Below are 26,028 nucleotides of genomic sequence, written 5' to 3'. Positions count from 1 at the left end.
ACCCTCGCTAAAACAATGGAAGGAAACAGTAAATAATGTATTGCCCTTATACAAACTAACATACCAATCCAGATCACAGTTTGGAAAGTTCGAAAAGGTATGGAATATTTGGGTTAATGCTTTCGAAACTGTGATCCCTCACCTTGATATTTCTGTGATGATACAAGATCTTCATTAGTTATGTTGTTTATGCTGTTATTAATGATTAGATGAATACTTACCTGAGATCCAAGTGGTGGGAATGAAGCTTTATCTCTCCTTTTCTGATTTGTAAAGTATAGTAACAACTAGCTTTGTAAGAATTTAAGACATAACATCTGTTAAATGTAATGACACAAGAATAGATATCTTGAGGTTGATGCGGAAGAACACCAAATGTTATTGTTGTTGTAATGTTTGTTAATGTGTAAATATATCACAAAATCAATAAAAATTCTCTTTAAAAAAAAAGAAAATCGTAATGTGGGCAGCAGACACCAGAAAATCGCAATGTGGGCAGCAGTGACCAGAAAATCGTAATGTGGGCAGCAGACACCAGAAAATCATAATGTGGGCAGCAGACACCAGAAAATCGCAATGTGGGCAGCAGACACCTGAAAATCACAATGTGGGCAGCAGTGACCAGAAAATCGCAATGTGGGCAGCAGACACCAGAAAATCATAATGTGGGCAGCAGACACCAGAAAATCGTAATGTGGGCAGCAGACACCAGAAAATCATAATGTGGGCAGCAGACACCAGAAAATCATAATGTGGGCAGCAGACACCAGAAAATCGCAATGTGGGCAGCAGTGACCAGAAAATCGTAATGTGGGCAGCAGACACCAGAAAATCATAATGTGGGCAGCAGACACCTTAAAATCACAATGTGGGCAGCAGTGACCAGAAAATCATAATGTGGGCAGCAGACACCAGAAAATCGCAATGTGGGCAGCAGTGACCAGAAAATCATAATGTGGGCAGCAGACACCAGAAAATCACAATGTGGGCAGCAGTGACCAGAAAATCATAATGTGGGCAGCAGACACCTGAAAATCACAATGTGGGCAGCAGACACCTGAAAATCATAATGTGGGCAGCAGACACCAGAAAATCGCAATGTGGGCAGCAGACACCTGAAAATCACAATGTGGGCAGCAGTGACCAGAAAATCACAATGTAGGCAGCAGACACTAGAAAAAAAAAATGCACCTGTGAAAAAAAACCAATTCACTTACCTGACAGAAGTCTTCTCCTCTCCCGGCATCTGGCTCGCAGCTCCCCGAGTCCTGCTGCAGCACATCTCCCGCGCTGACAGGCAGAGTGCAGGGCTACGGCAAGATGGCTGCCGAAGCCCTGTACTAGAGACACAAATAGTCTCCACTGTAGGGCTTCTTCGGCGGCCATCTTGCCGTAGCCCTGCTCTGCCTGCCGGAGACTATGCAGGCTGCTGGTGGAGCGGGGCTGCGGGGAATGAACTGGCGCAGCGTCTATTAGACGCTGCGGCCAGTTGAGCACCTTGCTGGGGGGTCCAGAGCAGCGCTCCCCCCACGCACAGTGAGCGGGCCCCAGAGCAGCCCCGGGCGGCCGGGCCCCCCTGCGGCTGAGAGAGTCGCATCCCCGGTAGGTACGCCGGTGGTGACAGCCTTTCCTCCTCCGGGCCCCTGACTTGCTAGGGGCCCCCCTGCAACTGCAGGGGCTGCAGGGTCTATTCCTACGCCCCTGCTCACTGTTACTACTTACTGTACTAGGAGTCTAGGACACTCAGTCACTGTTCATAGGCTACTAGCTCCTGCGTGTGTGCACTCACTGTCTGTGTACACACTACACACACTCTATTTCCTTCTGATAACTGATTGATTATTGTAATTAGTTAGTTGTACTTACTGTTACTACTTACTGTACTAGGAGTCTAGGACACTCAGTCACTGTTCATAGGCTACTAGCTCCTGCGTGTGTGCACTCACTGTCTGTGTACACACTACACACACTCTATTTCCTTCTGATAACTGATTGATTATTGTAATTAGTTAGTTGTACTTACTGTTACTACTTACTGTACTAGGAGTCTAGGACACTCAGTCACTGTTCATAGGCTACTAGCTCCTGCGTGTGTGCACTCACTGTCTGTGTGCACACTACACACACTCTATTTCCTTCTGATAACTGATTGATTATTGTAATTAGTTAGTTGTACTTACTGACTGTTACTACTTACTTACTTACTGTACTAGGGACACTCACTCAGTCACTGTTCATAGGCTAGCTCCTGCGCGTGTTTGCGCGTGCGTGCACTCACTGTCTGTAGTGTACACACACTAAATTTACTTGTGATTACTGATTATTGTAACTGCTAGTTGTACTTCCTGACTGTTACTACTTACTTACTTACTGTACTAGAGACACTCACTCAGTCACCTCACCCACCAACCCACTCTATTAAAGTACCCCACTTTTCACCCGCCCTTTTAAAAAACTTTTGTCTATACGCCCAAAACATCGAAGATGTCTGGAAGTGGCAGCCAGCGCGGTTTGGGCAAGGGGAAGGGCAGCAAGGGAATCAGGAGGAGAGGGAGCAGCATTGTGGCAAGCCGCGGGCGCGGGCGCGCCACCATGCACAGTTCCGCAACAGCAGCAGCAGCGTCAGTGGCTAACATTCCTCCCATAGCCACTGGCCGTGGACACCTTGGGCGCCGCCCAGCAGGAGCATCTGCAACTCACGCTGCAGAGACACAGCAGCAGCAGCGTGTAGCACCTGCTCCGATTTTCCTCCAGCCGGGTCGGAAACGTCCCATTGAGGAAAAGCATGCAGACACTGTGGTGCAACTCATGACGGAGGATGAGCAGCCCGCCATCAGCTCTGCATCTGAGGCCTCCACCCTCACCACCACCACCACCACCCCTGTTCGCAGCAGCCGCCCAGCAGGGTCTGGGGAGGAGGCCAGTTCACCGTCACTCGCCGACCTGTCATTCAGCAGTCTTTTGACCCCAGGCATCATGAGTAAATTGTCTGCTGTTGTTGGCGATCTTGAGGAGGAGATGCTGATGGGCACTTTGGGGGATGAGGGATTGGACAGCAAGACTGTGGCGACAGTCAAGCAGCCCATCCATGCATCAGGAGAGGAGTTTGGGGGGTCCTCATCCCAGCAGGACATGTTTCAGGAGGGGGAGGATGTTGATGACCCGGTGACAGACAGAGACTGGGTGCCACCACCTCCAGGGGATGTCGTCCTCAGCAGCTCTGAGGAGGAGGAGGAGGATGCTCTTGTGGGCCTTGCAAGGAGGCGCATCATTGCAAGCATTGGCAGCAGCAGTAGGCAGGTCCCACAGCCTGCTGGTGTCTCAGGCTCAGCAGCAGCAGCAGCAGCATCTGCCAGTACCACCACCAGCCGCACCCAAGCCCCCCAAGCCCCACCCCCAACCACCACAGGGAGACAGGCAGCAGCGCTTCCATGCCGTAGGGGGGTGTTTCTGTCACCAATCTGGCGCTTTTTCACCATGCCCACAGTGTACAGCAAGTACGCCACTTGCAACCACTGTCAGCGGAAGTTGAGCAGAGGTGCAGACCCCTTAAAGTTCTGCACCAGCTCGCTCATCAACCACCTTGCTGCGAAACATTTCCACCAGCATCAGGAGTTCCAGAGGCTGAAGGCATCTGGTGCTGGCAGTGGCACCACACCCATCACTGCACAGCCTTCAGCAGCAGCAGCAACAGCAGCCACCCGCCCTCCTGCTCCTCCAGCTGCACCAGCAGGAGTGCGGAAACGCACTGCTCCTCCCCCCTCTGCAACTCCTGCCGCCGACACTGAGGCTTGTTCTGGCAGCCAGTCCTCAGTGGCCTCCTCTGCTGTGTCTGCTGATTCCCGTGCCAGCAAAAGGCCACGCCAGAGCCTTTTGAGCGAGTCCTTCCAGGGGGTGGTTAGGGCTCTGCCTCCCAGCAGCCGTCACGTGCGGCAGCTGAACGGCTTGCTGGCACGGGCCATGTGCTCCCAACTCCTGCCGTACACGCTCGTGCAGGAGGGGAGCGACATTCGTGCGCTGCTTGCTTGCGCAGCCCCAGACTGGCAGCTCCCCAGCAGACACTTTTTCTCCCGCAAGGCCATTCCTGCACTGCACCGCTTTGTGATGGCCAATGTGGAGCGAGGGCTGGAGCACGCGGTTGGTGAAAGGGTCCACGTCACCATAGACTCCTGGAGCAGCCGCTTCGGGACAGGCCGCTACCTGTCCTTCACTGTCCACTGGGTCAGCTTGGTGGAAGGGGGTGAGGATGGGAGAGCAGCAGCGGGCACAGCAGCAGCAGCAACACAGTGGGTGGTGCCACCCCGCAGGGTCAGGGGAACTGCAGCAGGTTCCTCCGATCCTCTGCCATCCTCCGGCACACCTGGCCAAACCCCCCGCCTCAGCAGCAGCGTGAAGGCCCGCCACTGCCAAGCGCTGCTGCACTTGGTCAGCCTTGGGAAGACCAAGCTGACGGCAACCCATGTGTTGGCCAAACTCCAGGAGCAGGAGAGGATTTGGCTGACCCCCAGAGGCCTCAGAGTCGGAGAGGTGGTGGCCGACAATGGGGCCAATCTGGTTGCCGCAATAGACAGGGGAAACCTGACCCACATCCCCTGTCTTGCCCACGTGCTGAACCTGGTGGTGCAGAAGTTCTTGCGCACCTACCAGGGGATGGGCGAACTGCTGGAAACGGCAAGGAACGTTGTGCGTCACTTCCGGCGCTCGGCTGCAGCCTGTGCGAGCCTGGAAGATGTGCAAAAGGAGCTGGAGCTGCCACGCCATCGGCTGATCCTTGACGTTCCGACTCGCTGGAACTCCACCCTGGCGATGTTGGAGTGTCTGGTTGAACAGAAGCGCGCTGTCAAACAGTACCTTGCCCTGGCCACTGTTTCCGCCGCTCAGAGAAGGGACAAGACCAGCAACATCCCGTCCATCGTCCCCGATGATGACTGGAGGCACATGCAGCAGGTGTGCTTAGTGCTGGCTCCCTTTCTGCAGGCCACTAACATGGTGAGCAGGGACCATGCTATGGTCTGCGAGTGGGTGCCCCTGGTTTGTCTGCTGAACAGGGCCCTCGATGCTTTGCTGGAACAGGGAGCGGCAGCCTTGGACCAGCAGGAGCGGCAAGCAGCTGCACAGTCCACCTCTGAGGGGGAGGAGGAGGAGGACTTGGTGGAGGTCCCTGACCTTGCTGCTGATGAGGGGGAGCAGCACAGTGCAGCTGAGTTGGTGCGGGGGTGGAGAGAGGATGAGGCTGACGAGGCAGAGGAGGAGGATGAGGACAGCAGCACTGCCGTCGATGTGCCAGCAGACGTGGCCCGCCTCTTCCCAATGGCAGCGCACATGCTGACGTGCCTGCGCAGGGACCCCAGGGTGATCCAGATGAAGCAGAGGGAGGACATCTGGATCAGCATGATGTTGGACCCACGCCTCAAGGGGAAGTTGAGCCAGTTCCTGCCGCCTGCAGGAGGAGACCCAGCGCAACAAATAAGGAGCTTGCAGCAGGCCCTTGTTGAGCGCTTGGAGGAAGCCTTCCCCCAGCCTTCCACCCCCACTGTCCAGCAGCCAGCACAGAGGCAGCAGCAGGTGCCTGCATCCAGCAGCAGCAAGCGCCCCACAGACCTGCTGTCTCTCAGCCACGAGCTCTACAGGACTGTAGAGGCTCCGGCAGCAGTGACTAGAGAGGAGGTGCATGCAGCAGCATCCTCCTCCGGTCACAGCCAGCGCCTGACCCGCATGGTGGCTGACTACATGGGGTCGTACAGCGGGCTTGACAGCGATGCCCCTGTTGATCCCATGGAGTATTGGGTCAAGCGCCTGGAGATCTGGAGCGAGCTGGCGCAGTACGCCCTGGAAGTGCTGTCCTGCCCCCCTTCCAGCGTGCTGTCCGAGCGCTGCTTCAGTGCAGCTGGTGGCGTGGTCACCGAGAAACGCTCACGGCTGTCTCACAAGTCTGTGGACAGACTGACGTTTCTCAAGATGAACCAGGCGTGGGTGGAAGGCGAGTTCCTGGCCCCTGTTGTCGGCGAGAGGGGGACATGAACTGGCTAAGAACCATCGTTAATGTGCCTTACCACCCTTTACCACCTCCTGGCTCCTGCTCACTAAGCCAGCCTGGTTCACTTTGACTATTACGTCGCCTGCAGCCACACATTTTACACCTACAGTGGGCTGCTGTGTGCTGCTGCTGCTGTCTGTCTGTGTTTCCCACCGCCAGGGTACACAGATTTACCTTCTGCTGCCACTCTGCCACCAGCTATTACGTCAAACAATAGCTATATATCTGTGTAATTTCTTTTACAAACAAAACCAAAAAACCATTAAAAAAAAAAAGGTTTAATTTTTCTGAGGTGCCCGGGTTGAAAACTGTGTTGTCCCAGTTGTGTATTGGACACAATGTGGGCTGCACGACCGCTGTCTGGGACCTCCTGTTGTGTTTATTTACGGCCTGGTATCACCGCTAGGTACCAGGGCTATTATGTCATGCTGTCTACCTGCTGCCACACTCACACTACTCCTCCATTACTCCTGCTGCTGCTGTCTGTCTGTGTTTCCCACTGCCAGGGTACACAGAATTACCTTCTGCTGCCACACTGCCACCAGCTATTACGTCAAACAATAGCTGCTCACATAATTACTCCTCCATTCCTCCTCCTGCTGCTGCTGCTGTCTGTCTGTGTTTCCCACCGCCAGGGTACACAGATTTACCTTCTGCTGCCACTCTGCCACCAGCTATTACGTCAAACAATAGCTATATATCTGTGTAATTTCTTTTACAAACAAAACCAAAAAACCATTAAAAAAAAAAAGGTTTAATTTTTCTGAGGTGCCCGGGTTGAAAACTGTGTTGTCCCAGTTGTGTATTGGACACAATGTGGGCTGCACGACCGCTGTCTGGGACCTCCTGTTGTGTTTATTTACGGCCTGGTATCACCGCTAGGTACCAGGGCTATTATGTCATGCTGTCTACCTGCTGCCACACTCACACTACTCCTCCATTACTCCTGCTGCTGCTGTCTGTCTGTGTTTCCCACTGCCAGGGTACACAGAATTACCTTCTGCTGCCACACTGCCACCAGCTATTACGTCAAACAATAGCTGCTCACATAATTACTCCTCCATTCCTCCTCCTGCTGCTGCTGCTGTCTGTCTGTGTTTCCCACCGCCAGGGTACACAGATTTACCTTCTGCTGCCACTCTGCCACCAGCTATTACGTCAAACAATAGCTATATATCTGTGTAATTTCTTTTACAAACAAAACCAAAAAACCATTAAAAAAAAAAAGGTTTAATTTTTCTGAGGTGCCCGGGTTGAAAACTGTGTTGTCCCAGTTGTGTATTGGACACAATGTGGGCTGCACGACCGCTGTCTGGGACCTCCTGTTGTGTTTATTTACGGCCTGGTATCACCGCTAGGTACCAGGGCTATTATGTCACGCTGTCTACCTGCTGCCACACTCACACTACTCCTCCATTACTCCTGCTGCTGCTGTCTGTCTGTGTTTCCCACTGCCAGGGTACACAGAATTACCTTCTGCTGCCACACTGCCACCAGCTATTACGTCAAACAATAGCTGCTCACATAATTAGTCCTCCATTCCTCCTCCTGCTGCTGCTGTTGTCTGTCTGTGTTTCCCACTGCCAGGGTACACAGAATTACCTTCTGCTGCCACACTGCCACCAGCTATTACGTCAAACAATAGCTGCTCACATAATTACTCCTCCATTCCTCCTCCTGCTGCTGCTGTTGTCTGTCTGTGTTTCCCACCGCCAGGGTACACAGATTTACCTTCTGCTGCCACTCTGCCACCAGCTATTACGTAAAAAAATAGCTATATATCTGTGTAATTGGTTGTAAAACCAAAACTACAAAACCATTACAAAAAAAGGTTTAATTTTTCTGAGGTGCCCGGGTTGAAAACTGTGTTGTCCCAGTTGTGTATTGGACACAATGTGGGCTGCACGACCGCTGTCTGGGACCTCCTGTTGTGTTTATTTACGGCCTGGTATCACCGCTAGGTACCAGGGCTATTATGTCACGCTGTCTACCTGCTGCCACACTCACACTACTCCTCCATTACTCCTGCTGCTGCTGTCTGTCTGTGTTTCCCACTGCCAGGGTACACAGAATTACCTTCTGCTGCCACACTGCCACCAGCTATTACGTCAAACAATAGCTGCTCACATAATTACTCCTCCATTCCTCCTCCTGCTGCTGCTGCTGTCTGTCTGTGTTTCCCACCGCCAGGGTACACAGATTTACCTTCTGCTGCCACTCTGCCACCAGCTATTACGTAAAAAAATAGCTATATATCTGTGTAATTGGTTGTAAAACCAAAACTACAAAACCATTACAAAAAAAGGTTTAATTTTTCTGAGGTGCCCGGGTTGAAAACTGTGTTGTCCCAGTTGTGTATTGGACACAATGTGGGCTGCACGACCGCTGTCTGGGACCTCCTGTTGTGTTTATTTACGGCCTGGTATCACCGCTAGGTACCAGGGCTATTATGTCACGCTGTCTACCTGCTGCCACACTCACACTACTCCTCCATTACTCCTGCTGCTGCTGTCTGTCTGTGTTTCCCACCGCCAGGGTACACAGATTTACCTTCTGCTGCCACTTTGCCACCCGCTATTACGTCAAAAAATAGCTATATATCTGTGTAATTGGTTGTAAAACCAAAACTACAAAACCATTACCAAAAAAGGTTTAATTTTTCTGAGGTGCCCGGGTTGAAAACTGTGTTGTCCCAGTTGTGTATTGGACACAATGTGGGCTGCACGACCGCTGTCTGGGACCTCCTGTTGTGTTTATTTACAGCCCTGGTATCACCGCTAGGTACCAGGGCTATTATGTCACGCTGCCTGCCTCATTGACTGCATGCTGCCACACACTCATCCTCCTCCTGCTGCTGAATTTACCTCCTGCTGTCTGTGTGTTTCCACTGCCAGGGAGCACATACAATGGCGCTTCCAACATGCGTGCGCCACCAGCTATTTGTTGTTACGCTCAAAAATAGCTGCATTTCTTTAAAAAAAAAAATGAAAAGAGAAATAAGTGAAGAAGAAGAAGACGATATAGGAGAAGATGAAGAAGAAGAAGAAGAAGAAGAAGAAGAAGAAGAAGATGAAGAAGATGAAGATGAAGAAGATGAAGAAGAAGATGAAGAAGTATATACAGTACTGAACAAAATTCTGGACACAACTTCTCTTTTCACCTTTTTTTTTTTAAAGGAACATCCCCACATAATCACTTGCTGTTGTTACTTGGAAAAAAATATGTTTCTTGCATCATTCACCCTCAAAACAAGTGTTGGGAAGCTATTTAAGGCCAATTCGAATAGTCAGCTCGAATAATGAGCTCGAATACCGACTCGAATAGTGAGCTCGAAGTCCGAGGTCGAATCGAATAGTAAAATTTATTCGACTCGAATATTCGACTGACCTCGAATAATTTACTATTCGAATTCGACCAAACTCGAATTTTAAAAAGGGGTATTTGAGCACCACTACTCAGTACATCCTGTCTGGGTGATCAGTGACAGGAACTGATGATCTGCTGCACATTACTGGCTGTCCTGGAGAAATGCATGATGGGAGGGGCTCGGCACATCCTGTCCGGGTGATCAGTGACAGGAAGTGATGATCTGTTGCACGTTACTGATTGTCCAGGAGAGATGCATGATGGGAGGGGCTCGGTACATCCTGTCCGGGAGATCAGTGACAGGAAGGGATGATCTGCTGCACATTACTGACTGTCCTGGAGAGATGCATGATGGGAGGGGCTCAGTACATCCTGTCTGGGTGATCAGTGACAGGTAGTGATGATCTGCTGCACATTACTGACTGTCCTGGAGAGATGCATGATGGGAAGTGCATGATGGGAGGGACTCAGTACATCCTGTCCGGGTGATCAGTGACAGGAAGTGATGATCTGCTGCACATTACTGGCTGTCCTGGAGAGATGCATGATGGGAGGGGCTCGGTACATCCTGTCTGGGAGATCAGTGACAGGAAGGGATGATCTGCTGCACATTTCTGACTGTCCTGGAGAGATGCATGATGGGAGGGGCTCGGCACTTCCTGTCCCGGTGATCAGTGACAGGAAGTGATGATTTGCTGCACATTACTGACTGTCCTGGAGAGATGCATGATGGGAGGTGCATGATGGGAGGGGCTCAGTACATCCTGTCTGGGTGATCAGTGACAGGAAGTGATGATCTGCTGCACATTACTGGCTGTCCTGGAGAGATGCATGATGGGAGGGGCTCGGTACATCCTGTCTGGGTGATCAGTGGCAGGAAGTGATGATGTGCTGCACATTACTGGCTGTCCTGGAGAGATGCATGATGGGAGGGACTCGGTACATCCTGTCTGGGTGATCAGTGGCAGGAAGTGATGATCTGCTGCACATTACTGGCTGTCCTGGAGAGATGCATGATGGGAGGGGCTCGGCACTTCCTGTCCCGGTGATCAGTTACAGGAAGTGATGATCTGCTGCACATTACTGGCTGTCCTGGAGAGATGCATGATGGGAGGGCCTCGGCACTTCCTGTCCGGGTGATCAGTGACAGGAAGTGATGATCTGCCGCACGTTACTGGCTGTCCTGGAGAGATGCATGATGGGAGGTGCATGATGGGAGGTACTCAGTACATCCTGTCTGGGTGATCAGTGACAGGAAGGGATGATCTGCTGCACATTACTGACTGTCCTGGAGAGATGCATGATGGGAGGGGCTCAGTACATCCTGTATGGGTGATCAGTGACAGGAAGTGATGATCTGCTGCACATTACTGGCTGTCCTGGAGAGATGCATGATGGGAGGGGCTCGGTACATCCTGTCTGGGTGATCAGTGACAGGAAGTGATGATCTGCTGCACATTACTGGCTGTCCTGGAGAGATGCATGATGGGAGGGGCTCGGTACATCCTGTCTGGGTGATCAGTGACAGGAAGTGATGATCTGCTGCACATTACTGACTGTCCTGGAGAGATGCATGATCGGAGGTGCATGATAGGAGGGGCTCAGTACATCCTGTCTGGGTGATCAGTGACAGGAAGTGATGATCTGCTGCACATTACTGGCTGTCCTGGAGAGATGCATGATGGGAGGGGCTCAGTACATCCTGTCTGGGTGATCAGTGGCAGGAAGTGATGATCTGCTGCACGTTACTGACTGTCCTGGAGAGATGCATGATGGGAGGGGCTCGGCACATCCTGTCTGGGTGATCAGTGACAGGAAGTGATGATCTGCTGCACATTACTGGCTGTCCTGGAGAGATGCATGATGGGAGGGGCTCGGTACATCCTGTCCGGGTGATGAGTGACAGGAAGTGATGATCTGCTGCACATTACTGGCTGTCCTGGAGAGATGCATGATGGGAGGGGCTCGGTACATCCTGTCCGGGTGATCAGTGAAAGGAAGTGATGATCTGCTGCACGTTACTGGCTGTCCTGGAGAGATGCATGATGGGAGGTGCATGATGGGAGGGGCTCAGTACATCCTTTCTGGGTGATCAGGGGCAGGAAGTGATGATCTGCTGCACGTTACTGGCTGTCCTGGAGAGATGCATGATGGGAGGGGCTCGGAACATCCTGTCTGGGTGATCAGTGACAGGAAGTAATGCTCTGCTGCACGTTACTGACTGTCCTGGAGAGATGCATGATGGGAGGGGCTCAGTACATCCTGTCTGGGTGATCAGTGACAGGAAGTGATGATCTGCTGCACGTTACTGGCTGTCCTGGAGAGATGCATGATATGAGGGGCTCGGCACATCCTGTCTGGGTAATCAGTGACAGGAAGTGATGATCTGCTGCACATTACTGGCTGTCCTGGAGAGATGCATGATGGGATGGCATCGGTACTTCCTGTCTGGGTGATCAGTGACAGGAAGTGATGATGTGCTGCACATTACTGGCTGTCCTGGAGCGATGCATGATGGGAGGGACTCGGTACATCCTGTCCGGGTAATCAGTGACAGGAAGTAATGATCTGCTGCACGTTACTGACTGTCCTGGAGAGATGCATGATGGGAGGGACTCGGTACATCCTGTTCGGGTGATCAGTGACAGGAAGTGATGATCTGCTGCACATTACTGACTGTCTTGGAGAGATGCATGATGGGAGGGGCTCGGCACATCCTGTCCGGGTGATCAGTGACAGGAAGTGATGATCTGCTGCACGTTACTGGCTGTCCTGGAGAGATGCATGATAGGAGGTGCATGATGGGAGGGGCTCAGTACATCCTGTCCGGGTAATCAGTGACAGGAAGTGATGATCTGCTGCACATTACTGACTGTCCTGGAGAGATGCATGATGGGAGGTGCTCAGTACATCCTGTCTGGGTGATCAGTGACAGGAAGTGATGATCTGCTGTACATTACTGACTGTCCTGGAGAGATGCATGATGGGAGGGGCTCAGTACTTCCTGTCTGGGTGATCAGTGAGAGGAAGTGATGATCTGCTGCACGTTACTGGCTGTCCTGGAGAGATGCATGATGGGAGGGGCTCAGTACATCCTGTCTGGGTGATCAGTGGCAGGAAGTGATGATGTGCTGCACATTACTGGCTGTCCTGGAGAGATGCATGATGGGAGGGGCTCGGTACATCCTGTCTGGGTGATCAGTGACAGGAAGTGATGATCTGCTGCACATTACTGGCTGTCCTGGAGAGATGCATGATGGGAGGTGCATGATGGGAGGGCTCAGTACATCCTGTCTGGGTGATCAGTGACTGGAAGTGATGATCTGCTGCACATTACTGACTGTCCTGGAGAGATGCATGATGGGAGGGGCTCGGTACTTCCTGTCTGGGCGATCAGTGACAGGAAGTGAGGATCTGCTGCACATTACTGACTCTCCTGGAGAGATGCATGATGGGAGGGGCTCGGCACATCCTGTCTGGGTGATCAGTGACAGGAAGTAATGATCTGCTGCACGTTACTGACTGTCCTGGCGAGATGCATGATGGGAGGGGCTCGGCACATCCTGTCTGGGAGATCAGTGACAGGAAGTGATGATCTGCTGCACATTACTGACTGTCCTGGAGAGATGCATGATGGGAGGGGCTCGTCACATCCTGTCTGGGTGATCAGTGACAGGAAGTAATGATCTGCTGCACGTTACTGACTGTCCTGGAGAGATGCATGATGGGAGGGGCTCGGCAAATCCTGTCCGGGTGATCAGTGACAGGAAGTGATGATCTGCTGCACATTACTGACTGTCCTGGAGAGATGCATGATGGGAGGGGCTCGGTACATCCTGTCTGGGTGATCAGTTACAGGAAGTGATGATCTGCTGCACATTACTGACTGTCCTGGAGAGATGCATGATGTGAGGGGCTCAGTACGTCCTGTCTGGGAGATCAGTGACAGGAAGTGATGATCTGCTGCACGTTACTGACTTGTAAGACCGTGTACCTAGGGGTACCCCAGGATACAGCGAATTCACGGAACAAGGAAGGTGATACAGACACCAGCTTAGTGCCACCAAAACTTTATTTACTGGAAAGTATTAACAGGAACAGTTACAAACACAACAAGATTTGCAATACACAGGGTACCCTATACCCTGGAGTCCCCACTTCTGTCCAACAGGACACCTCTACCTGATGGCAGTTTACAGTAGAGCCTCAAGTCATACTGAACTGCAGAATCACTCTTAGCCATTAGCAGACACAGCAGAGCGGACAAGTCATGCTGGACTGCAGGATCAACCCTATCCGTTGGCAGTGTACAGTAGAGCCTAAAGTCTTGCTGCACTGCAGTATCAATCCAGTGTGACCTTCTAAAAACAGTTCCTAACTATCTACCTAAAGCAGGCCTAAGTCTCAGTTTCTTCAGGTACCGTACCACAAAAAACAGTTTAATGAAAACACAAGAACCCAGGTTCACTGACCTGTTCCTACTTGGTATCAGAAGATGCCTCTCTTTAGGACAGCCTCAGGCCTGCAACCACACTTGCAGCCTTGATGGGTAGCTGGCGTAGAATCCTAAGCCAAGAACAGCTAACTGGGAACAATCTCCACTCCAGCAAGCAGGATTCAAGGGGAAAACAGCGATCAGCCTCTCTGCAGCTTGGATGGATCCAGATTGTCCTTTTCACAGACAGCTCTCCACAAAAACAACCATGTCTGTCTCTGTCTTCTCTTCCTGGTCTCTCTAGAGCTGCCAGGCCCCACCTCTCTTGCTTGTTTATCCCTCAGCAGCATTAGGTTATCACTTTCTGATACAGGCGGCATCTAGTGGCCAAAATGCAAACTGTCACTTCAGAACTTAATTCAGGCAAGATTCTTGACAATCTCACAGACTGTCCTGGAGAGATGCATGATGGGAGGGGCTCAGTAAACCATGTATCCATAAATATTTGTTTGGTGTTGGAAAAATATTTTATTGGTATGATAACCATACAATTATTACATTTGGTCATATAAAGGCATTACAGCCCGTTCCATGCCATTCTGAAAAATAAACAGCTTAAAGGTAACCTGAGATGCGGAATTATCAATAAAATATACATACCTGGATCTTCCTCCAGCTCCCTCTGGCCTGATCGCTCCCATGGTGCCCGCAACTGGCCCAGGAAAATCCTCTGGTCCGGGGCCAACTGAGCATGTGCGTTCGCCATGTTCATGTCACCTGAAGCATTCATGTCACAAGGGGAAGGAGCAAGACAGGGGAGCGTGTGTGGCCAGACTGTAGGCGAATTGCAGGCGAATGGAGAGGGAGAAGAGTGAGAGCGATCAGTTCGGAGGGGGCTGGAGGAAACCCTATGTTTTATTGCTAATACCCCATCTCAGGTTCCCTTTAAGCTGGTTATTTTTAAAATGGCTTGGAACCAGTTGTGTAATGCCTTTATCAAGGGCCTTACACATTCTTGGATTCGCTCTTAGCTGTCTAAACGCTCGTTCAGTGTCTCCTATTCCAACACTAATTCCTCTGCATGCCCGCTATCAGTTGGTGTACCACAAGACTCTATTCTAAGACTCTCATGAATGATACGAAAGTTGGGACAATTATCGATTCCGTATCATTCTGCAAGGCAGAGCAGAATGTCACTTTCTGTTTTAAATGTACATCCAGATGTCTTTTTCCCCTTCACTCTGAATTAGAGCAGACCCCTCACCCCTCCTCCTCCTCCTAGCTATTCACATATATGTGTTATGACCAAATGCTGGCCTTGTAGCAGAATCAGCAGATAACGATCTGTCCCTTTTGTTTCCCTCTCAAAACTCTCTGACGTTCCCTCCACAAAACTGGGGATATACAATAGAAGACTTCCTTTATTAATAATCCAAGATGCGTTTATCACAGACAGAAGGTGTAACGATTGTGGAATTCTCTCCGTGATCAGCGCACAAGACGTGCGCTGACACTGCGGAAATCCTCCACAAGCGTATAATTTGCGGAAACCCAGCAGAAGGTGCAATGCACCTGTAGAGGGAAATTGCTGTCAACAGGGGGAGCTGTGGAGTGCAGAGGAACAGCTCCTCTGCCCTACCACACACACCAGACAGGAATTGCACGAAGGGACGGAACGCAATCGCAAGAGAGGCGATTGAGAATGAGCACAGAGACAGATTGTATGTGTGTGCACCAAACTAGTCGCCAACCCGTGACGGTGCACACAGCACAGCAGATATGAAGTAGGAATGCGATCGCGAGAGGTGCGATCACCAGACGTGACACAAGGTTATAGCAAGGCAGAGCACGAGAGTAGCAAAGGCACAGCAAATCATACAATGAGGAGATACGGAAAATAACAAACGCTAGCTAAACGCGAACACCGCACTCATTCGCAACAGTGCACGCGTTTATGCGCGGTCTCCACGTGATAAGCACAATAGAGACAAGCACGCCTAACTAACCATCGACAGACAAACATGAAACAGAGGACGTGAGCGCTTGCTTAACCTCCAGCAAGCGTTCGTAGCAGACAAGACATACACACGAAAACAGGGGAAAGCGGGAGATAGGATCCACAGCACTAGCGAAAAGAGGCCAGTGCGATCCAGGGAGACAGAACAGAAGGATCCACAGCACTAGCGCAGGATGCTAGTGCGATCCAGGTACAGAGTAGCAGAACAGAAGGATCCACAGCACTAGCGCAGGATGCTAGTGCGATCCAGGTACAGAGTAGCAGAACAGAAGGATCCACAGCACTAGCGCAGGATGCTAGTGCGATCCAGGTGCAGAGTAGCAGAACAGAAGGATCCACAGCACTAGTGCAGGATGCTAGTGCGATCCAGGTACAGAGTAGCAGAACAGAAGGTTCCACAGCACTAGCGCAGGATGCTAGTGCAATCCAGGTACAGAGTAGCAGAACAGAAGGATCCACAGCACTAGCGCAGGATGCTAGTGCGATCCAGGTACAGAGTAGCAGAACAGAAGGATCCACAGCACTGGCGCAGGATGCCAGTGCGATCCAGGGAAACAGATCAGAAGGGACTACCAGTAACAACCGCTGTTCCGGTTAGCACCCAGACACACAGAACGATTTCCTGTCGACCACCGCTGGGACAGGACAATCGCAACAGACAAACAAAACAGATACGCAATCCTAACTGCACTAAGGAAACATGCCCAGTGCAGTTCCAGGGATTACTCTAGGCTAATCTTCAACAAAGAGCAAGGCTGACACTCCAGGCGAGTGTTACACAGGATCTAATTCTTATGACCAGCCACTTACTGTGGTATCAGATAGTATTTATAGAGCAAGCCCACTAGGGATGTGGCTAGGCAATCTGCATGGCAAACATATGCAAATTCCTCAGCAGCAAGCTGCAATACTGACAAAAGGTCTCTCTTCCAGAGACCTGCAGAATGCAGACCTGAACGGTGATGAAAAGGCTGCCTGCCTGCACAGGCAGCCCAGCGGATCCTCACAGAAGGCAAATATATTCCCGGTTTCCTAAAATTCTGCCTAATAGCTCATCCAATTTATAGCCTGCTAGCAGCTATTATTGTTATTATTATTTATTGTATTTATAAAGCGCCAACATATTACGCAGCGCTGCACAATAGATAAATGGGGTAACATACAGGTAGAACATACGGAAACTCACAACAAAACAAGATCATGCAAATGATTTGATAACAATACAGTGTCATAGGTCAAGATAGAGACTGTTCGAGTCTACAAGAAGGGTGGTTGTGAGTAAGATTGCATAATCAAGCTGGATACATTAGGGAGGAGGGCCCTGCCGGAGGCTTACAATCTAAAGGGTGGGGTGGAGACAATAGGTGCAGCTATGGAAACGTTACCTCACCATTATTTGATGTCATTCGATAAAGCATGGCTGGCTGGTTCCAAATCTGGCCACAGGTCCTCGGTAAGCCAATCCGGGGAGGAATCGCAAAGACTATTAATAAATGCTGCACTTTCTGCTGGTGATCTGGGGGCTGCCCCGTTGCTGGCTGGGGGGTAAACACACCTACTTTTCAGGTAAGCCAACCCCAAAACTCAGACTGTATAAAGGTTCAGGCAGTGCCGGCCCCTCCCAGTCTCCAAAATGCCATCAAATAAGATCTTCACACACATGTGCTCTCCAGGAGATCAGAGCACATGGACTTTCATAATATGCTTTGTTTCAAGGACTTTTTGATATCTATGCCTGCATTTGAACTGGACTTTATCTGAGGAAATAATCCCACACAGACTGTATTCGGCTAAGTAAACCTTTCACAATTATTCCCTTTTATTTTTAGCTTTGTGTTTACATGTTAATTGGTGTATGTAAATGTGTGTAAAGCATTTTTGTTACTAAAACTTTTAAAAATCGTTTTATGGTTATGACCTGTTCCTGAACATACACAATCATACTTACTCCTCTGAAAACATTACCTTGTGTTCTATAGTATTTTGTGTCTACAACCCGTATGCTGGAATCGGGCACAGATAGACAGATCTGGCGCCAATCCCTGCATACAGCTAAGGGTTATGTTACAGTGTTCTCTGTGTGTTAATATGGTTACAGTCGTGTGCTGACTCACACGTGGTGGCAAGCATTTGAATTGTATGTGTGTGGTGAATCCTTTGGAGTCAGAACACTCCTCTCGTCTAGTTGGTTCATAGTTTAGATTGCAAATCCACACATGGGCATCTACTGTATGCGCAAAGCAACAGCGAGACCGAGTTTCTGATTCTGAGCGATTGCCCCAATCAAGGATCGGCACTTGCGGTTCTTGACAAGGACCTCTTCTATTCCCAATCTATACTCATGGCCTGGAGAGTGCTGTCCCCACTTCTTGCTTGCCTGCAGCATGTGCTGTGTCCGAGGGAACATGTTTGGTACCACTGAACATCAGTGCATCAATGTGCATCTTTGTCAGTAGCCGGGACTTGTGTATATATAGTTTTTATTTTAGCAGTCCAATGTGTATATATATATATATATATATATATATATATATATATATATATATATATATATATATATATATATCACTAATCTTCTTCCTATCTTGCAGGGTGTAATGGCCAGAATCCCCATCGCTCCCCCTGGTCTGGAACAGCTGGTGCAGGTGAGATATCTTCTCTTGGTGTAATCAGAATGATGCCCAGCTACCCCTTGGTAGGCAGCTATGCCGTTGCTGAATGTGTAACTTGGGTGGTAAAGTTCAGCTATTGTATCCTCCAGCTAGCAGGGGCAGGGAGCTATGGTATACTCCGGCTAGCAGGGGCAGGGAGCTATGGTATACTGCAGCTAGCAGGGGCAGGGAGCTATGGTATACTGCAGCTAGCAGGGGCAGGGAGCTATGGTATACTCCGGCTAGCAGGGGCGGGGAGCTATGGTATACTGCAGCTAGCAGGGGTGGGGAGCTATGGTATACTGCAGCTAGCAGGGGCAGGGAGCTATGGTATACTCCGGCTAGCAGGGGCGGGGAGCTATGGTATACTGCAGCTAGCAGGAGCGGAGAGCTATGGTATACTGCAGCTAGCAGGGGCGGGGAGCTATGGTATACTGCAGCTAGCAGGGGCGGGGAGCTATGGTATACTGCAGCTAGCAGGGAGCTATGGTATACTGCAGCTAGCAGGGGCGGGGAGCTATGGTATACTGCAGCTAGCAGGGGTGGGGAGCTATGGTATACTGCAGCTAGCAGGGGCGGGGAGCTATGGTATACTCCAGCTAGCAGGGGCGGGGAGCTATGGTCTACTGCAGCTAGCAGGGGCGGGGAGCTATGGTATACTGCAGCTAGCAGGGGCGGGGAGCTATGGTATACTGCAGCTAGCAGGGGCGGGGAGCTATGGTATACTGCAGCTAGCCGGGGCAGGGAGCTATGGTATACTGCAGCTAGCAGGGGCGTGGAGCTATGGTCTACTGCAGCTAGCAGGGGCGGGGAGCTATGGTATACTCTAGCTAGCAGGGGCGGGGAGCTATGGTATACTGCAGCTAGCAGGGGCGGGGAGCTATGGTATACTGCAGCTAGCAGGGAGCTATGGTATACTGCAGCTAGCAGGGGCAGGGAGCTATGGTATACTGCAGCTAGCAGGGGCAGGGAGCTATGGTATCCTCCAGCTAGCAGGGGCAGGGAGCTATGGTATACTCTAGCTAGCCGGGTCGGGGAGCTATGGTATACTGCAGCTAGCAGGGGCGGGGAGCTATGGTATACTGCAGCTAGCCGGGGCAGGGAGCTATGGTATACTCTAGCTAGCCGGGTCGGGGAGCTATGGTATACTGCAGCTAGCAGGAGCGGAGAGCTATGGTATACTGCAGCTAGCAGGGGCGGGGAGCTATGGTATACTGCAGCTAGCAGGGGCGGGGAGCTATGGTATACTGCAGCTAGCAGGGAGCTATGGTATACTGCAGCTAGCAGGGGCGGGGAGCTATGGTATACTGCAGCTAGCAGGGGTGGGGAGCTATGGTATACTCCAGCTAGCAGGGGCGGGGAGCTATGGTATACTCCAGCTAGCAGGGGCGGGGAGCTATGGTATACTGCAGCTAGCAGGGGCGGGGAGCTATGGTATACTGCAGCTAGCCGGGGCGGGGAGCTATGGTATACTGCAGCTAGCAGGGGCGTGGAGCTATGGTCTACTGCAGCTAGCAGGGGCGGGGAGCTATGGTATACTCTAGCTAGCAGGGGCGGGGAGCTATGGTATACTGCAGCTAGCAGGGGCGGGGAGCTATGGTATACTCTAGCTAGCAGGGGCGGGGAGCTATGGTATACTGCAGCTAGCAGGGGCAGGGAGCTATGGTATACTGCAGCTAGCAGGGGCGGGGAGCTATGGTATACTGCAGCTAGCAGGGGCGGGGAGCTATGGTATACTGCAGCTAGCAGGGGCGGGGAGCTATGGTATACTGCAGCTAGCAGGGGCGGGAAGCTATGGTATACTGCAGCTAGCAGGGGCAGGGAGCTATGGTATACTGCAGCTAGCAGGGGCAGGGAGCTATGGTATACTGCAGCTAGCCGGGGCAGGGAGCTATGGTATACTGCAGCTAGCAGGGGCGGAGAGCTATGGTATACTGCAGCTAGCAGGGGCGGGGAGCTATGGTATACTGCAGCTAGCAGGGGCAGGGAGCTATGGTATACTGCAGCTAGCAGGGGCAGGGGCAGGGAGCTATGGTATACTGCAGCTAGCCGGGGCAGGGAGCTATGGTATACTGCAGCTAGCAGGGGCGGGGAGCTATGGTATACTGCAGCTAGCAGGGGCGGAGAGCTATGGTATACTGCAGCTAGCAGGGGCGGGGAGCTATGGTATACTGCAGCTAGCAGGGGCGGAGAGCTATGGTATACTGCAGCTAGCAGGGGCGGGGAGCTATGGTATACTGCAGCTAGCAGGGGCGGAGAGCTATGGTATACTGCAGCTAGCAGGGGCGGGGAGCTATGGTATACTGCAGCTAGCAGGGGCGGAGAGCTATGGTATACTGCAGCTAGCAGGGGCGGAGAGCTATGGTATACTGCAGCTAGCAGGGGCGGAGAGCTATGGTATACTGCAGCTAGCAGGGGAGGAGAGCTATGGTATACTGCAGCTAGCAGGGGCGGAGAGCTATGGTATACTGCAGCTAGCAGGGGCGGAGAGCTATGGTATACTGCAGCTAGCAGGGGCAGGGAGCTATGGTATACTGCAGCTAGCCGGGGCAGGGAGCTATGGTATACTGCAGCTAGCAGGGGCGGAGAGCTATGGTATACTGCAGCTAGCAGGGGCAGGGAGCTATGGTATACTGCAGCTAGCAGGGGCGGAGAGCTATGGTATACTGCAGCTAGCAGGGGCAGGGAGCTATGGTATACTGCAGCTAGCAGGGGCGGAGAGCTATGGTATACTGCAGCTAGCAGGGGCAGGGAGCTATGGTATACTGCAGCTAGCAGGGGCGGAGAGCTATGGTATACTGCAGCTAGCAGGGGCAGGTATAAAGAGTTTGATAGGTCATTGGGTAACATATACCAATTTGTTAAAATAATTCAATATTGTAGAATGCGTGAGTCAGTGATAGTTGTTAGGAGGGACGTGAAGATGACTCCATTATCAGGACATCAGCCAAGCAATGGCGTAGACATAGGGGGTGCAGAGGTTGTGATTGCACCAGGTCCCCTGAACCAGAGGGGGCCACTAGGGGCTCTCCTCCATCCTTCCTATTAGCTTTGTATTGGTGCTATGCTGGTAATGAACACCTCTGTGTGTACAATGGACAGTAGTTACACCTCTCTGACAATGCAGCCTTCCTTGGTGGGTTTTGGGGCTCCATATCAATACAGGGTTGGGGCCCCATGTAAAACTCACACAGGGGCCCCAAGCAGTTTAGTTATCCCACTGCAGCCAAGGGTTCCATGTAGAGAGAAAGGGTTGTATTCAGAGCAGTTTCTAGGCTAAATTGCACCCAGGGGGGGTGTAAAAATTACACCCCCTTCCCCCCACCCCCATGGACTAGCGAACCCTTACTCTTTAGGGACAGTCACACAGCCACAGGTCACAAGTAGATTTACCTTCTTACTAGTGACCAGCCGCTCATCCAGGAGGGACCAGGAAAACACACAGGCAAAGAGAGCTCGGAAAGCCGACTCCTCCATGGGCGTCGCGCACTGACAGCCTGCAGTACCGCTACAGGACATCAGGTGTCATCATCACGCGGTGGTGACAGCTTGCAGTACCGCTACAGGACATCAGGTGTCATCACGCGGTGGTGACAGCCTGCAGTACCGCTACAGGACATCAGGTGTCATCATCACGCGGTGGTGACAGCCTGCAGTACCGCTACAGGACATCAGGAGTCATCATCACGCGGTGGTGACAGCTTGCAGTACCGCTACAGGACATCAGGTGTCATCACGCGGTGGTGACAGCCTGCAGTACCGCTACAGGACATCAGGTGTCATCACGCGGTGGTGACAGCCTGCAGTACCGCTACAGGACATCAGGTGTCATCACGCGGTGGTGACAGCTTGCAGTACCGCTACAGGACATCAGGTGTCATCACGCGGTGGTGACAGCCTGCAGTACCGCTACAGGACATCAGGTGTCATCATCACGCGGTGGTGACAGCTTGCAGTACCGCTACAGGACATCAGGTGTCATCACGCGGTGGTGACAGCTTGCAGTACCGCTACAGGACATTAGGTGTCATCACGCGGTGGTGACAGCCTGCAGTACCGCTACAGGACATCAGGTGTCATCACGCGGTGGTGACAGCCTGCAGTACCGCTACAGGACATCAGGTGTCATCACGCGGTGGTGACAGCATGCAGTACCGCTACAGGACATCAGGTGTCATCACGCGGTGGTGACAGCCTGCAGTACCGCTACAGGACATCAGGTGTCATCACGCGGTGGTGACAGCCTGCAGTACCGCTACAGGATATCAGGTGTCATCACGCGGTGGTGACAGCCTGCAGTACTGCTACAGGACATCAGGTGTCATCCCGCGGTGGTGACAGCATGCAGTACCGCTACAGGACATCAGGTGTCATCACGCGGTGGTGACAGCCTGCAGTACTGCTACAGGATATCAGGTGTCATCACGCGGTGGTGACAGCCTGCAGTACTGCTACAGGACATCAGGTGTCATCCCACGGTGGTGACAGCATGCAGTACCGCTACAGGACATCAGGTGTCATCACGCGGTGGTGACAGCCTGCAGTACCGCTACAGGACACCAGGTGTCATCACGCGGTGGTGACAGCATGCAGTACCGCTACAGGACATCAGGTGTCATCACGCGGTGGTGACAGCCTGCAGTACCGCTACAGGACATCAGGTGTCATCATGCAGTGGTGACAGCCTGCAGTACCGCTACAGGACATCAGGTGTCATTACGCGGTGGTGACAGCCTGCAGTACCGCTACAGGACATCAGGTGTCATCACGCGGTGGTGACAGCATGCAGTACCGCTACAGGACATCAGGTGTCATCACGCGGTGGTGACAGCCTGCAGTACCGCTACAGGACATCAGGTGTCATCACGCGGTGGTGACAGCCTGCAGTACCGCTACAGGATATCAGGTGTCATCACGCGGTGGTGACAGCCTGCAGTACTGCTACAGGACATCAGGTGTCATCCCGCGGTGGTGACAGCATGCAGTACCGCTACAGGACATCAGGTGTCATCACGCGGTGGTGACAGCCTGCAGTACCGCTACAGGACACCAGGTGTCATCACACGGTGGTGACAGCCTGCAGTACCGCTACAGGACACCAGGTGTCATCACGCGGTGGTGACAGCATGCAGTACCGCTACAGGACATCAGGTGTCATCACGCGGTGGTGACAGCCTGCAGTACCGCTACAGGACATCAGGTGTCATCATGCAGTGGTGACAGCCTGCAGTACCGCTACAGGACATCAGGTGTCATCACGCGGTGGTGACAGCCTGCAGTACCGCTACAGGACATCAGGTGTCATCACGCGGTGGTGACAGCCTGAAGTACCGCTACAGGATATCAGGTGTCATCACGCGGTGGTGACAGCCTGCAGTACTGCTACAGGACATCAGGTGTCATCCCGCGGTGGTGACAGCATGCAGTACCGCTACAGGACATCAGGTGTCATCACGCGGTGGTGACAGCCTGCAGTACCGCTACAGGACACCAGGTGTCATCACACGGTGGTGACAGCCTGCAGTACCGCTACAGGACACCAGGTGTCATCACGCGGTGGTGACAGCATGCAGTACCGCTACAGGACATCAGGTGTCATCACGCGGTGGTGACAGCCTGCAGTACCGCTACAGGACATCAGGTGTCATCACGCGGTGGTGACAGCATGCAGTACCGCTACAGGACATCAGGTGTCATCACGCGGTGGTGACAGCCTGCAGTACCGCTACAGGACATCAGGTGTCATCACGCGGTGGTGACAGCCTGCAGTACCGCTACAGGATATCAGGTGTCATCACGCGGTGGTGACAGCCTGCAGTACTGCTACAGGACATCAGGTGTCATCCCGCGGTGGTGACAGCATGCAGTACCGCTACAGGACATCAGGTGTCATCACGCGGTGGTGACAGCCTGCAGTACCGCTACAGGACACCAGGTGTCATCACACGGTGGTGACAGCCTGCAGTACCGCTACAGGACACCAGGTGTCATCACGCGGTGGTGACAGCATGCAGTACCGCTACAGGACATCAGGTGTCATCACGCGGTGGTGACAGCCTGCAGTACCGCTACAGGACATCAGGTGTCATCATGCAGTGGTGACAGCCTGCAGTACCGCTACAGGACATCAGGTGTCATCACGCGGTGGTGACAGCCTGCAGTACCGCTACAGGACATCAGGTGTCATCACGCGGTGGTGACAGCCTGAAGTACCACTACAGGACATCCAGAGGCGTAGCTAGGATTTTCAGCGCCCGGGGACAAAGACTATTAATGCGCCCCCCCCCCCCCCCCCCCCCCAAAGTCAAGGTTGCGGCGCGCGCAGCGCGCCGCGCCAAAAGGGGTGTGGTCACATAATAAATGTGGGCGTGGTTATGGGTGGAGCCAAATGTATATGGAGGTTAGCAGGCTCACGCTCACCCACCCTCCCTCAGTATGTACCTTCCAGCATGTTCCAAGACAAATTCAGCAATCATGAGCCACCCCCATCAAGACAAATTCAGCAATCATGAGGCCCCCAACATAACCAACTCAGCAATCATGAGGCCCCCAACAAGACAAATTTAGCAATCATGAGGCCCCCAACAAGACAAATTCAGCAATCATGAGGCCCCCAACAAGACAAATTCAGCGATCTTGAGGCCCCCAACAAATCATGAGGCCCCCAACAAGACAAATTCAGTAACCATGAGGCCCCCAAAAAGACAAATTCAGCAGTCATGAGTCACATAAATAGACAGCATTTCACATAAATAGGTAGAATGCCCCCTTAATATGGTAGACACCTCTCACCTGGCAGCAGTTCTCCAAAATACACTCAATCTGACGTGGTTCCCCAAAAATAGGTAGCCCCAGGTCTATAGTTGTCCCCAGAATAGGTGGCCAGCAGTATAGATGTCCCCAGAATAGGTGGCCAGCGGTATAGATGTCCCCAGAACAGGTAGCCAGGGGTAGAGATGTCCACAGAACAGGTAGCCAGGGGTATATGTGCCCAGTATATGTAGGCAGTGGTATGTGTGCCCAGTATATGTAGCCAGAGCTATATGTGCCCAGTATATGTAGCCAGAGGTATATGTGCCCAGTATATGTAGCCAGTGGTATATATGCCCAGTATATGTAGCCAGGAGAATAATATGTGCCCAGTATATATAGTCAGGCGTATATGTGCCCAGTATATGTAGCCAGGGGTATATATGCCCAGTATATGTAGCCAGGGGTATATATGCCCAGTATATGTAGCCAGGGGGTATATATGCCCAGTCCACGTAGCCAGGGGGTATATATGCCCAGTATATGTAGCCAGGGGTATATATGCCCAGTATATGTAGGCAGGGGTATATGTGCCCAGAGTAGGTAGCCAGGGGTATATGTGCCCAGAGTAGGTAGCCAGGGGTATAGGTGCCCAGAGTAGGTAGCCAGGGGTATAGGTGCCCAGGGTAGGTAGCCAGGGGTATATGCCCAGTATATGTAGTTAGGGGTATATGTGCCCAATATATGTAGGCAGGGGTATATGTGCCCAGAG

General features: G+C 52.1%; 1 protein-coding gene across 1 annotated transcript in view; it reads left to right on the top strand.

The window, feature by feature from the left end:
- The window catches only part of LOC137562459 (phospholipid scramblase 3-like), a 141,401-nt gene that overhangs the window by 71,774 nt on the left and 43,599 nt on the right, over positions 1-26,028 (top strand). The window contains exon 2 of the mRNA XM_068273821.1: positions 18,447-18,500. Coding sequence (XP_068129922.1) covers positions 18,447-18,500 — 54 coding nt within the window. The remainder of the gene's footprint in view (positions 1-18,446; positions 18,501-26,028) is intronic.

Source organism: Hyperolius riggenbachi, chromosome 3, assembly GCF_040937935.1.
Source record: "Hyperolius riggenbachi isolate aHypRig1 chromosome 3, aHypRig1.pri, whole genome shotgun sequence".
NCBI classification, from domain to species: Eukaryota; Metazoa; Chordata; class Amphibia; order Anura; family Hyperoliidae; genus Hyperolius; species Hyperolius riggenbachi.
Note: the sequence above shows the minus strand (reverse complement) of the source record. Positions and strands in the feature narration are given on the sequence as shown.